At 38.7% G+C, this 13,768-nt stretch overlaps 2 protein-coding genes across 2 annotated transcripts; both read left to right on the forward strand.

Moving 5' to 3' along the window:
- The first annotated feature begins 3,243 nt into the window (after positions 1 to 3,243).
- Positions 3,244 to 5,367, forward strand: LOC104605233 (naringenin,2-oxoglutarate 3-dioxygenase-like). The gene is made up of 3 exons (XM_010269915.3): positions 3,244 to 3,847; positions 4,359 to 4,787; positions 4,868 to 5,367. Exons 1-3 carry the CDS (start codon positions 3,479 to 3,481, stop codon positions 5,183 to 5,185), a joined length of 1,116 nt encoding a protein of 371 aa, XP_010268217.1. The 5' UTR covers positions 3,244 to 3,478; the 3' UTR covers positions 5,186 to 5,367.
- A 2,847-nt stretch (positions 5,368 to 8,214) lies between these two features.
- On the forward strand, positions 8,215 to 8,863 carry LOC104605226 (uncharacterized). Its single transcript, XM_010269903.3, has one exon. The coding sequence runs from the start codon at positions 8,338 to 8,340 to the stop codon at positions 8,728 to 8,730; it is 393 nt and encodes a 130-aa protein (XP_010268205.1). The 5' UTR covers positions 8,215 to 8,337; the 3' UTR covers positions 8,731 to 8,863.
- The last annotated feature ends 4,905 nt before the right edge of the window (positions 8,864 to 13,768 follow it).

Here is a 13,768-nt window from a genome sequence, read left to right on the forward strand (position 1 = left end):
AAACACTTTTTTCCTAAAAATGAATTCTTTTCAGACTGACAGGTGTCCTATGTTGCTCATTTTCATTCTTTAAAAAAAAAAATTGTGCCGGTATTCACAAACCGTCAGCCTAGGTCTCCAATAGTCAATGTTTACCAATTGGCATAGATGTTTTGTAAAAGTACTTTCGTAAAAGTGCTTTTATAAAAGTAGTTTCGTAAAAATGCTTTTTATAAAAATACTTTCCTAAAAGTGCTTTTGTACTTTCGTAAAAGTGCTTCTATTGCTTTTATAAAAGTACTTTCATAAAAGTGCTTTCATAAAAGTCCTTCCACAAAAGTGCTTTTGTAAAAGTGCTTTCATAAAAGTGCTTTCAAATAAAAGTACTTTTGTAAAAGGACTTTTATAAAATTGCTTTCGTAAAAGTAAACATCTATGGCAATAGTTTTATAGGTAGAGTTTCCTCAAAGAATGAAATGAGCAAGATGGGGCATGATTTTTTCATGCAAGGCTAGTCAGTTTTATGCTATAAGGCTGATTTTTCATTTTAAAAACAATGTGGCTTTGGGCAAGAATTTTGTAACCAAACACTCTAATGTTATTCATTTTCGGCTTTGCCTAGAATGAGTTAGAATTAATAGAATGAGGCCTAAAGCAGTGAACCAAACATTACCGAAGTGGCAGCATGTGATAGGGGTGTCAATTGGATCAGATTTGGTCCAATCTGATATGGTGTAGAATTAGTCCATTATAGATGGACTAGGTCCAAACCAATCCAATGAGTATTTTGGACCAGTCCAACTCAATGTCTGTACCATTCAATATGTTCAAATTAGGAATGATAATTTTTTCCATTTTCCCGATTCCCATGGGGGTCTACCCCGAATGGAGCGGGGATGGGGATGATTTTCCCCCCGCAGGGATAGGGATGGGGAAAATTTCACCCCATTAGCGGGGACGGGGCAAGGACAAGGAGTGCACTCCCGCCCCGTGGGATCCCCACTAATATATATGTATATTTGTATGCATACGTTATATATGTATATATGTACACATACATCTATATATTAATATTTTTAAAAATATGGTTGAATATGTTTGAATCTTTTCTGATATTTATTTTTATTTTTTAAATAAAAAAATAAAAACAAAATGGTTAACATTATAAAAAATCACGGGGAATGGGGATCCCTATGGGGATGGGGATGGGGATAACCTTGTCCCCGTTAGCGGGGACGGCCCCGTCCCTGCCCCGCCCTGTTGCCATTCCTAGTTCAAAGTGGTTCCAACCCAAACTTGGTCTATTGATACTTGTGTTCTTATCTTCTATTAGTGGACCAAATATTGGTTCAATCCGACCAAATCCAATATAAATCCATTACAAATGGACCAGGTCCAATCCAATCCAATAAATACTTTAAACTCGACTGGCCCAATTCAAAATATCTTATTGGTCCATCCAATCTGTCCAAATTGATTTTGATTGGGACAGAGTCCAACCGAAAATGGGTTCATTGACACTTGTATTCTATCTTGTATCAATGGACTGGATATTAGTTCAATATGAGCCAATCCAATATAAACCATCATGAATCGACTAGGTCCAATCCAATCCAATAAATACTTTGAACTGGACTGGTCCAATTCAATGTCTTATTGGTCCATCTAATCCATCAAAATTTATTTTAATTTGAACAAGTCCAACCCAAAACTAGTCCATTGAAACCCCTACATGGGGTGGTCACTCAGTAGCTATGAAATATGAACTTCTGCTACCATGTTGGAACCGGTTGCTTGGACGGTTCTCGGGCCGAACGGTCTGATTGTTCGGGTCAGCGTCAATTTAAAAACATTGGGTAGTATGATTACTAGAAAAAGGAAAAAAAATAGAACTAGTATAGGCATTTTAAAAATTATGTGGTGGGCCAAGATAACCCAATAACACAATAAGAGCATTTTCAAAAAGTGCTTGAAAAAAAAAAGTCAAAATTTTGAACTTATTCAAAATGGCATTATTTACCAAACACATATAAGCAATGTTTTAAAAATCGACCTGGAAACCAGAATCGCTTTGGCCACTAGTTTCCAGGTCAGTGGTTTGATCATTCGGTTCGAAGGGATGGCTTCTTCCAATTTAAAAAAATAAAAAAATAAAAAAAAAATTAAAATAAAAATGACTAAAAACCATTATCTAGGTCTGACCATTTGGGTCAACAACGGTTCAAAAACCATGCATATAAGTGCTTATTGATGTATTCCTGATCTAAAATAAGTAATTTCCCCAAAGAACTGCCTACAATAAACACTTCCAAACAGGGACTTAATCCTGGTCCCTGTAAATCTGTAATATATAATATGAAAAAATTGGTCATTTACTAAGACACCCCTAATATAGTTTCACATAAATACGAAAACCTGCCCTAGTTTTCATATTTCCCCTCTTATTTTGCAAAAAAAGTATACTTAATGCACCATCCTACCATGGATTTGGAAACATCTCCCTTAATAATAAATAAACTAGAAGGTAGGTTCAAATAGAAGTTCATGGGTGCGGTTGTAAGTAGTGAGTTAGGTGGTGGAACAAAAATTGGGACAACCCACAGGTTGGGATTGTTCACAGGGTGGTGGAACATCTCTTTATTATACTATTGTTATTTAAACAACCAATAGCTAACATTCCGGGTCCTCACGTACGGGAATCAGAGGATGCTCTCTAACCCATAGCAATATATCGACATAATAAAAACTCATCATGTTGAAATTCTGCTCTTGCTATGCTACCCACTAGACGCTGCAGCCGCATATCGGGAACATCTCAGTTGTCATTTTTGAGAGATGTTCTCGATGTTCGACCGGAGTGTCTTGTATTGTGTGGGTATCTGATCCGAGCTTGATTGATATGTGTGTGTTATGGTAAGAAGCTTCTCAGGGGTTAGCTGGGCGATTGACATGACAGCGTGTGGTTTGGTTGTTAGGCATATGGATTTAGAATCGGAGCGCACTCTCTCTCTACTTACTGCTCTTGTTAGTTTTTACTCTTCTTTCCTTCAATGCCTGGACGATTAGCTAAATAGCTACTCACGAATTCTTCTACCAATTATATGCCAAACTTGGAAAAGATCATAACTACCCTCAGGCCTCAGTTTCTTCTCCTCATCATCCCACACGCATTGGCCAGGATTGTAGGGGTATTATGGCAATTCTATTCATGAACATTGAGCGTGTGATCGATCATATATGTTGAACATAACCGTGACACGCAAAAAGGAAGAGGAAAAGAAGAGGGGCGAAGGGAAGGGTAGGTGACACGAGAGGTAGATGGAGCTGCCACACCTCTTCACAATCACAAGTCTGAAAGTTAATAATTTCAGCTCCCACCTATATTTATTTATGTAGCCCCGCCCCGCTCATCGACAATCACTCTTCGCAGAAGAAGAAGCGAAAAAGAAAGAACCAAAATAACCAGAAAAAGAAAAGAAGTGGACAGCAGCGAGCAGCAATGGCACCCGCAAAGCCTGCAACTTTGACGGAACTGGTGGAGGAGAAGACGCTTCAGTCGTCTTTCGTCCGAGACGAAGACGAGCGTCCCAAGGTGGCCTACAACCAGTTCAGCAACGACGTCCCCGTGATTTCCCTCGCCGGAATTGACGAGGCCGACGGTCGGAGGTCCGAGATCTGCCAGAAAATCGTGCAGGCATGCGAGGACTGGGGGGTCTTCCAGGTAATTGATCACGGCGTGGACGCCAATCTCATCTCCGAGATGAATCGCCTCGCCAGGGACTTCTTCGCGTTACCTGCCGAGGAGAAGCTCCGATTCGACATGACCGGCGGCAAGAAGGGTGGATTCATCGTATCCAGTCACCTCCAGGTACGTACTAGAGACTGTGTCTGTGTGAGTTATACTTTGATTTGAGACATTGGTTGCGCAGCCCATCGTAAGACTCTGGTACTTGAGAGGTCATCTGCAGCCTTGTGTGTTGTCAATGCATTTGACTCATCTGTGAACCGATTACAACGCCCCACACGGCCACACCGGTCACAATCATTCAAACCTCTCACACATTCATGCGGTGCGCGGCGTTAAATAACTAATTTTCTCAGCTGACGTTCAGTTCAATCTGAATACGTGTCCTTTTGAAGGACGCGACTCAAAAAGGATTGACAAGAGGTGCGGTTGCAAGTTGCAGCCATTGGATTGGTCATCTACAACAGTCCACCCTCATCCTCTTTGAGCTCATCATAGTTCAGAGCTGATGCGGTTGCGATGGGAAAAAAATTATCATCGCCCCCCCAAATTCTGGCGACCATCTAATGATGAAATTGGACTCAAATTCCTCATGTAATATTATGGGTGTTTAGAAGAATTTGGATATTTGCAGGGAGAGGCAGTGCAGGACTGGCGTGAGATCGTGACCTACTTCTCATACCCACTTCGCACCAGGGACTACTCGAGGTGGCCCGACAAGCCGGAGGGGTGGAAGGAAGTGACCGAGAAATACAGTGAGAAGCTCATGGAACTGGCCTGCAAGTTGTTGGGGGTGCTGTCGGAGGCGATGGGGCTTGAAACAGAAGCCCTTACTAAGGCTTGCGTCGACATGGACCAAAAGGTGGTCGTCAACTATTATCCCAAATGCCCGCAGCCTAACCTCACGCTCGGCCTCAAGCGACACACCGACCCCGGCACCATTACTCTTCTTCTGCAGGACCAGGTCGGAGGCCTTCAAGCTACAAAGGATGGGGGAAAGACATGGATCACTGTTCAGCCCGTCGAGGGGGCATTCGTCGTCAACCTTGGCGACCATGGTCACGTAAGTTCTAGCCTAATTCACAGTTCCCACTTGCAACACTTGCTATGCTCTGTTCATAAGTATCGTTTGATTGTGCACAGTATCTGAGCAATGGGAGGTTCAAGAACGCCGATCACCAGGCAGTTGTTAATTCCAACAGCAGCCGTCTGTCGATTGCAACATTCCAGAACCCTGCTCCAGAGGCAATTGTGTACCCACTGAAGATCAAGGAAGGAGAGAAGGCAATCCTGGAAGAGCCCATCACATTCGCCGAGATGTACCGAAGGAAGATGAGCAAGGACCTGGAGCTTGCGAGGCTGAAGAAGCTGGCCAAGGAGCAAAAGATCGAAGAGCTGGAAAAGGCTACTAAGCTGGAAGCGGAAAGCAAAAACAAGGGCATCGACGAAATTTTCGCCTAAGAAACTTGCCTTCACACTAGTTTTTTGTTTCTTATGGTTTGATAGTCGATTCATCTCTTCCCTTTGATGATGATCAGATAGTCTTTTGTAACGTCTCCGTTGAGCGTAATGCTTATGTTGAATGTTTGGCTATATTATTTAATTAAGGGGTAATAGCATATATAGGGTTATAATTAAATAAATATGCCATATGTGTACTCAATTATCTCTCTGTTACGTTTCGACAATTTGGAGAATATGGTCTCGTTGGCCGGCGGCTAGCCAAATGGGCTTAATTTTAAGGCCCAGGAAACTGTAAGTCCACATTTGAGAAGAAAGTGGTGCAGCATTGATTGCAGCTGAGGAGCTAAGCGAATCCACCTATATGTGCACTCCCAATACGGTATTATAACCCTCAGTTTGAACTTTGAAGACTATATAGTAATATTGAATCAGTAATGAATGACAATTTAACAAATGAAGTTAAATAGCTAGTTCAGACAGAAGGGATTTTAACGATTCGGGTCTGGTTCTGCTAATGTGAAGGAAGGAACAAATCAGACATGTGTTTCTCATATGTTTCAAGGGTAAACTAATCAGATCATTCTACTATATAGAATAGATCATGGAGGAAGTCACAATGGATAGGGAGTTTAGTACTTTCCCGTTCAGATAAAGTTGGGTTTCTTCTCCCTTTGCAAATACGATGATGATAGAACATGCAATCGGCTGAAGCTTTCTTCTCCGAGATCAAATGGAACGAACAGAGGTGTGTTCCTAGTTCTTTTCTATTGTTGAGCAGAATTCGTACTCAAATGGTTAAAATTTGATTTAGGCATTCCTATTTGTTGAGCAGAAGTCATAAGTCCAATTATCCAATCCGAGTATAGGGGTCTTCCACTCTGGCTGAAGGATATTGCTTCCAAAATCTACAGGCTGGTCAGGAGACCCTGTGCTTTCAGATCTTTCAAAGATTTAGGCCCTGTTTGGCATCACATCGGATGAGTAATTCTTTTAATTCTTCTCATTCTCAGGATGGGAATGACATTTGGCAGAATCTGTTTCTCAAAATCCGTTTCCGTTCTGGATGGAAAAATAGGGCCAGAGATACCTGTTTCTTAGAAACGAAAAAATACCACTTCTCAAAACAATAAATTCTTGTAGTCGAGCAAAACATTAAAATAGGGCCAGATACCTCTCTACAAATTGTAGTTGAGCAAAACATTAAAAATACATCGGTCTTTTATGTATTTTTAATTTTATATAATTGGTTTTTAAAACATTGTTTTAAATTTTAAATTTATAATTTTTATTGATATTATGTTTAATATATTTTTAATTTTTTTTGTGTTTCTTTTTTTTTTTTTTGGCTTTTGTTTTTAAAAATTTTGCACCTTACTTAAAAAAAGACAAACGCCTCACCTTGCACTTGCATCTTGGGAACAAATTGTCTTTTGTACTTTTTTTTTTTTGTGCTTTGCACTTTTAAAACATAGAGAGGGTGTCAAGTGAAGTTTGGCGTGCTGCTATTTGATTAGAAGTGCACCCTAATGTGACGGATCTGCTCCTCACAAATGGGTGCCTTACAGACACATCCACCGTGCATTGGAAACATCTCCCATGAATAATAACTAATAAGTACAGGAGATGTTCTCAATGCATGATAGTATGTACATGTGAGGCACCTGTGATGCGCCAGATGTGAGGAGCAAATTCTATCTCCACCCCAACACACATGGAAGCAAAACAAGTATAAGAAATCCAGACTCATTTTTTCTCCTGATTTTATTTGCAATAATACCCTTTTAGCCAATAAGACAAATAAGAAATTGGATAATGAATAAAATAATGAAATATGCAGAGGAAGCTCCCGAACAGCCCAAGCACTATTTTTCTCAATCAGTCAAGGATTTTTCCTTTCATACGTGGGGCGTAAGATCATGTGGATATCTTTCTCAATTTTTTGTTGACAAATATCTTTTTCAATTTCAATAGAAAAGAAAGCGTCATCTAATCAAACATGATAACATGGACTAAAGTTTATAAATGAATTCAGATTAGCTGAATGCGATGGCTGTTCAACAGTCTGTAAAATTGATGAAATTCTATACCAGTATACCAGTAATAAATTTATAAACTTATGGGTCCCATGTATTTTATTGCTGGCATAAAACCTTATAATTAGTTCCACAGCCCCCTGAACAGCCATCGCGTTCAGCAAACCTTGACATAGCATTTCACTTTTTTAATACTTTTCCTTTGACACGAGGACCAACATTAGAAGAAAGTAGAAACCGATTGAATTAGCAAAATCCAAATCAAACAAAGACAACGACCATTGTTTGAAAATGAACACATTTATAACAAGACAAGAGACGTTAACCCTTACCTACTCCAGAGTCCAGAGTAAGAGGAGAGCAACCAAGATCCACACACACATACCCTTGTTCTAATCATCTTTTTATTGTGAGACTTAGATTGGGGGCTCACTAAAAATAAATATTGGAAAAAAAGGAAAAAATAGTTTCATTGTTTGATTTTTTTTTTTAATTTTTTTAATTAAAAAAACCACAAAATTTTAAGAGAATTGAAAAGCAATATGAAGATAGAGAATAGGGTGATGTGGATACTGCATTTTAAATAATATAGAATGTTAATTAAGCTCAATAGTTGTGAGAGAATAAATTAAAATTGGGGCCGTAGCAGGTGGCACAAAGCTTTGATGTTAACAGGAGGTTTAGGAAGCATCCCTGATCCCCAAATTCATTGTATCACATCATTCGACATTACAGGTAATAAGAAATGTGGGGCCACAGGGTATATTGTCTAGTAATTACACAAGCCTTAATTGGTTTTTACCCTTAATTTCCATACATTAATTATTTTAGCCAGGTGGCAATGGATTTGGATCTCATATTATTAACCTTCTAAATAGGGTGGTACTAGAAGGGAATACGCGGCTTTCTTTTGCCCAACCATTTCTACTTTTCTTCCATAAATAAATTACTTGAAAATTAAGAATAGAAGGAAGATCTAATACTACTAATTTTGCTACGTGAAAACACACACCCAATCACCATAGTGGGTTCCTCACTTTCTCTTGTGGCATAAATATTGATAGACCCAAGAATTTGAAAGTTGAAACCTGAAATCTCTTGCTTGCTCCATTGAGTATGGCCTACGGGAAGAGAAGCCAAACCTCCTCTATTTTGGAGGTGTTTACTCTAAATCCTCTGCCATATCCAGTGCTGCTAATTTTAGCGGTGCTCTTCATCTTTCTGGGCACCTCCTGGTACTTCTCCTATGAATCAGCAGTAGAAGCTGCGGAGGAGAAGATGAGTTGGGCACTCATGGCCGTTCCTATTGTCTTACTCGTTGCTCTCCACTGGTTGTCGTCCATAGACAATCCCCACCTCCTATTTGCCACCTCTCCTGCTGATCGTCGCAGGAGATCCCATCATCAACCGTCTGAGGGTACTTCTCCATGGATCGTGGCGGCAGTCATCGTCTTGTTGCTTATCATGATTTCTTACCAATCTACCTTCCTTGATAACTGGTCTGTCTGATGTCTGAACTGATCAATAAACTCCATCAAATCAATTTTAAGTTTTATTTTCTTTTATTTGTGATTTCTGATTCATATATATATAGATGATAGATTATCCTTAAATTAAACTATCTTTTCACCTTTAGCTCAAATATATCTATATATTTCAGTGTTTCGTGTTTTTTGTGGAGTTGGTTGTTGTATACTACTGTGCAAATGTCTGCCCACATAATGGGATTGTTGTTTTGATTGATCAAACGTGGTTAACGATTCATCACTTGCTTTTTTTTTTTATCTTTCTCCTTTTTTGTGAAACTAATAGAAAAACGAGATGAGTGTATAAAATGATTAACGGAGTAGTTACTAAAATTCTCTCTCTCGTTCTCTTGTCTGTATGTGGTTTGATACTTTGATTCACCTCCGTCTCAAACTTCAGTGACTGGCAATTTTTTTTTTTTGGTTTTAAGAAGAGATTAATTTACGTCTCCATTCTCTATTCTTCTATTAATGTTTTCTTGTGTATAGCTATTTGGAAAACAAACTGGGGTTTGAAATTACTTCATGGATTTTGGATTTTTGCAAGTGAAACAAGAAGAAAAATCAAGAATTGCATTATCTATATATAAGGTGTTGACAACATTTAAACGGAACCATATTTCCCTTACAGCTGCTAATAAGTTGAGGATTCTTACAAGCTAGCTCTTGACCCATTTCATCCATTTGAAGGCATCTAAATCCAGAAATAATAGCAATATTCCAACCAATAAGTCTAAGGTCTCAAAACGAGCAATGGAGCTTTGAACCCCAAAAAATGTTCTTAAGTAATAAATACACCAAAGCTACCAATACACAGACCAAAGGGCATTTCCAAATCACATAGGTCCTTTTCAATATTAAGTTAGATATAAGACACCTAACCCCCATTCCTACCGGAAAGAAAAAGGAAAAGGAAAACAAAAGCCAAGTCTCCTCACTCACCTCTCGAATGGTAAGAGAGGGGTCCAACATGAGCATGACTAGATTTTGCATGGGTTGGCTCAGCTAGGTTTTGTTTTTTGGGCTCTAGACTAGGGTTTGGCCTCTAAGTAGCTTGAGCCTAACAAAGCCTGGCCCAACCTAAATGCAAGCTCACTGGACACTGGTCAATTCGGGCTTTGATCTCGGGCCAATGTTCAAAATATGCAAAGTATTGATGCATATCATATGATGCGTATCAGCTTTCAAATTCACTAAAATGATAAATACTGAGAATTAGGGCTATTTAATGTGTTTAAACATTAACATTTATCCTCATATACACATGTTTGAATTTGTCAAACTGAAAAAAAAAAAACTTTGGATACACGAATTTTTGCATACCCAGAGTATCGATAAATCGAAGGGGTTTTTATTGTTCAGTCCATCCCTATAAATCTTAGTTCTACCGTACAGTTGGGATAGGTGCCAGATCGAAATTGGTGCCAATACATGAACGGGCATTGGTGTTTAGGTGAAGGTGTTTGAAATTTTGAATTATTGTAGGTCTGCAGTGGAATTCAGAATTCTGAGGTGGAGTGTAGTCTATTTATCCCTAAATTATTTTGAAACTTGTTTTAGAGTCCGGATCTGCCGTCCACGTTCATACAGCCACACTTATGGAGCATTGGTTATATTGTGCCACCAATATTCTCAATGCACAGCTGGATGAGCGTGGCAAGCAGATCCGAACTCCTTACTTCAGGCTGGGCTGGGATTGGACCTAAAGTCTAAGTGACTGTTTGGGAGGGCTGAAGAGCAAAGTTTTCTGGCTTTCCATGTTTCTGGGCCGAGTGAATTATCAAGATTATCTGCCTTCTTAAGAGGAGAAAGTGTAAGCTGTGAATGCAGTATCTGTTCACTGTATACCCCTTGGGCTTTATCAATGGCATGGGAAGTTATTATTGGTTCCACAGCCCACTGAGCAGCTATTAACAGATGGACCAAAGCTTATCTTCAGTTCAGCCCTCTCAAATAGGCCCTAACTCCTAAGTCTTAGCTTGTTTCTAGGTTAGCCTTGGGCAACACACCCAAGTTGCATCGAGTTCGGATTTGCATCTCACAAAGCACGTCTCACACCATCCTCATAGCGCATTTCAGCTGTATTGGGAACATTTTCCCATGAATGATAACATATGTATGGGAGATGTTCTTAATACACGCCTGTGATGCTCTATGAGGATGGTGTGAGGCGCAGTGAGGAACAAATCCAAGTTGCATCTCTAATTTTATTGCTATGAGTTGCTAATCTCAGTGATTATGGATCAAGTGGTTAGTGGAATACCTAATCCCCTAACTAGGGACAAGCAAAAAAAACTGGAAAATCGAACCGATCAAAAAAATTGATTGAAATCAAACCAAAAATTTGGTTAACCGGAAAAAAACCGAAGGTACCATTTCGGTTTCAGTTAATCAAAATAAAAAAATTAGTGATTAATCGAACCGACTGGTATATATATATTTTATATTTTCTATATATTATAATTTAATAAATATTTATAATATATAATATATTATTTATCATTTAAAATATAATATTATATATATTTATAATGTTTTATTATATATTTAAATATTTTTCTATAATATATATTATAAATAATAAAAAACTAACAAACCAAATTGATGGTTAACTGATCGGCTTCAATTCGTTGGATTACCAATTTTCTAAAAACCGGTATCCCGATTGGATTTAAAAAATAAGCCCACGGTTCGGTTGGGAACACCCCTACCCCTAACGGTGCCATGTGGTCAATTGCATGCATTTGGAGAGTCCCTGATGGAGCCAAACAAAATGTGAAATAGGCCTCTCTTTCTCTACACTGTTTTTTGTCTGATTGTGTAAACTGGATTAAATTTATGAACATCGGATGGTGCCCGGTTCACATTTGCACTAGTTGATAGTTGTATCATGACGCCAAAAGTAACATCTGAACAAAAGCTATGTCAGGATATAGATACAGGAAACTGTTCCTAGACAAGCAGATAAAATACCATCCGATCGAGAAAACTCAAGCCCAGAAAGGACACCCAAGAAAAATCAGGACTTCAGCGTACAAACTATGTAAAATTTTGTACAGGGAGGATTATATTAAGCTGATCTCCACAGTGGTCGAAACCAGTGCGAGTGGAAAGACGACTGGTAAGAAATCATCACCAGAAGAACAACCACCAACGCTGCAACGCCCCAAGGGGAGCCCCCCACTCGATGAATTGAATCGTGTTCTGGACGTGGTAGTCGAAGCACGAATCTCCCGTTGGTGGCCATGGACCGAACGACGAAGATCAATACGACGGGCAGCAGGAAAAGCAGAAACTGGAAGCTAATCATAGCGTGCTGCATCTGGGCCCTGTAGTCTGTATACCGAGAGAGCGAAAGGAATAGAATGACGATAGCGAAGATGACGAGCAAAGGAGGTGGAGGAGCAGAGATGGAGCCCAAGGTCCGGCCAGTCCACCCTTGTTTCCACTCAGGACCCCTTCTTTGAGTATAAAACCAGCCCATGTTTGTATCCTAACTAGAGATCTTTCAGTGTGAGAACTGATGAGAAAGAATTATATAGAGATGGTAAAAGCAGTTTGGTGAAGAGATATGGTCGGCTTTGGCATAAATGCTCGAGCATGTATTCTATCTGTAACCAGCCTTTATTTTAGACTTATACCCACTCAAGCTCACAAAGAAATGATTTAACATGTTCCACGTAACAAAGAGGGAATATATTCCAACACATTCAATCCGATCAAGCTTCTTTTGCTACAAACTTACAAAGGGCCTGGTTCATTTTTTGGTACCTGGGTAACGTAGTGCAAAAATGCAAAAAAGTTGATCAATTACTCGGTTGACCAACTTATTAAGATATAAGCAAATGAATGAGGCCAAAGTACAAACATAACCAAGGCAAGACCGAGGAGTTCCCAAAGTTCGATTGATGTCAGGTGTTTAACCAAAATCAAACACAAATAACAAGCACGCCTCACATTCAAACTGCCTTTCAGAGGATTTGCCATTTTAGATCAGAGGCTCGGTGAAATGAGAGTGCAAGGCCGCAAGTGGCTGGTTCTAAGTTGGTCGTCAAAATTTAGATCAGGACAGACTATTGAATTGGGATTAGCTGAATGCGATGGCTGTTCAGCTGGTTGTGGAACCAATGGTAATGTAATATAGAAGTTTAATTACTAGCAGCAATTACTTAATTATATAAAATTTTCACCTACATGATCAGATGAGATCAGTTAAATGGTGGATATAGATCATCTGTTCAAATTTATTAAGGAATTAAAAGACCTCTTTGCAACATTTCTCTAAAAACAAGAAAATGTTGTATTGGGCATTTCTAGCCTTTAAAGGTAAAAGGATTGAACACGTGGAAGTAGGGATGCAAACGGATCAGATCAGATTTGAATCAGGGTATATCTGAATATGATCTGATACTGTTCATGTTGGATCCAATCCGATCCGAAGATTTGATAGGATCTGATAGGCATTGATTTGAATTCGAATCCTATCGGTAAGTCAGATCTTTAGATCTGATCTGATTTGACCTGTTTTCTTTAAATAATAATAAATTATTAAAAGAAAAATAAAATATACCAATTTAAATAAAGAAAAAAACAAAAAATACAAGTATTTTTTTAATTATTTTCATCATCATATATACATGTTTTTATAAAAAAATTAATAATATAACAAATTTACAAAAATACAATATAAATAATATATTTATAAATAAATAAATAACACACACATATATAATATATAACATATATTGGATTGAACAAGGGGTGACCCGATTTCGACCAAATAGCCATTATCAAACAGCTGCTTATAACTCATATTCCACAGGACTTTTGAGTTTCGAGCAATAGACCATGAGCTGATCCTACTGTTAATTGGGTTTATTGGGTTAACCCAATGATAGGGGAGCCGGAGCACCTTGTGCCGGGTCGATTCAAAGTTTCAAACCCAACCCACTCAATAATTGGGTTTATGAGTATACAATCAATAAACTTGATACATACTCGATAATTGGGTTTATGAGTAT

This window comes from Nelumbo nucifera, chromosome 5, assembly GCF_055504915.1.
Source record: "Nelumbo nucifera cultivar China Antique chromosome 5, China Antique-T2T, whole genome shotgun sequence".
Lineage (NCBI taxonomy): Eukaryota > Viridiplantae > Streptophyta > Magnoliopsida > Proteales > Nelumbonaceae > Nelumbo > Nelumbo nucifera.

Coding starts and splice junctions, on each gene's coding strand:
- LOC104605233 (XM_010269915.3), top strand. CDS start 3,479: ATGGCACCCGCAAAGCCTGCAACTTTGACGGAACTGGTGGAGGAGAAG. Junction 3,848..4,358: donor TCGTATCCAGTCACCTCCAG/GTACGTACTAGA, acceptor GGATATTTGCAG/GGAGAGGCAGTGCAGGACTG. Junction 4,788..4,867: donor ACCTTGGCGACCATGGTCAC/GTAAGTTCTAGC, acceptor GATTGTGCACAG/TATCTGAGCAATGGGAGGTT.
- LOC104605226 (XM_010269903.3), top strand. CDS start 8,338: ATGGCCTACGGGAAGAGAAGCCAAACCTCCTCTATTTTGGAGGTGTTT.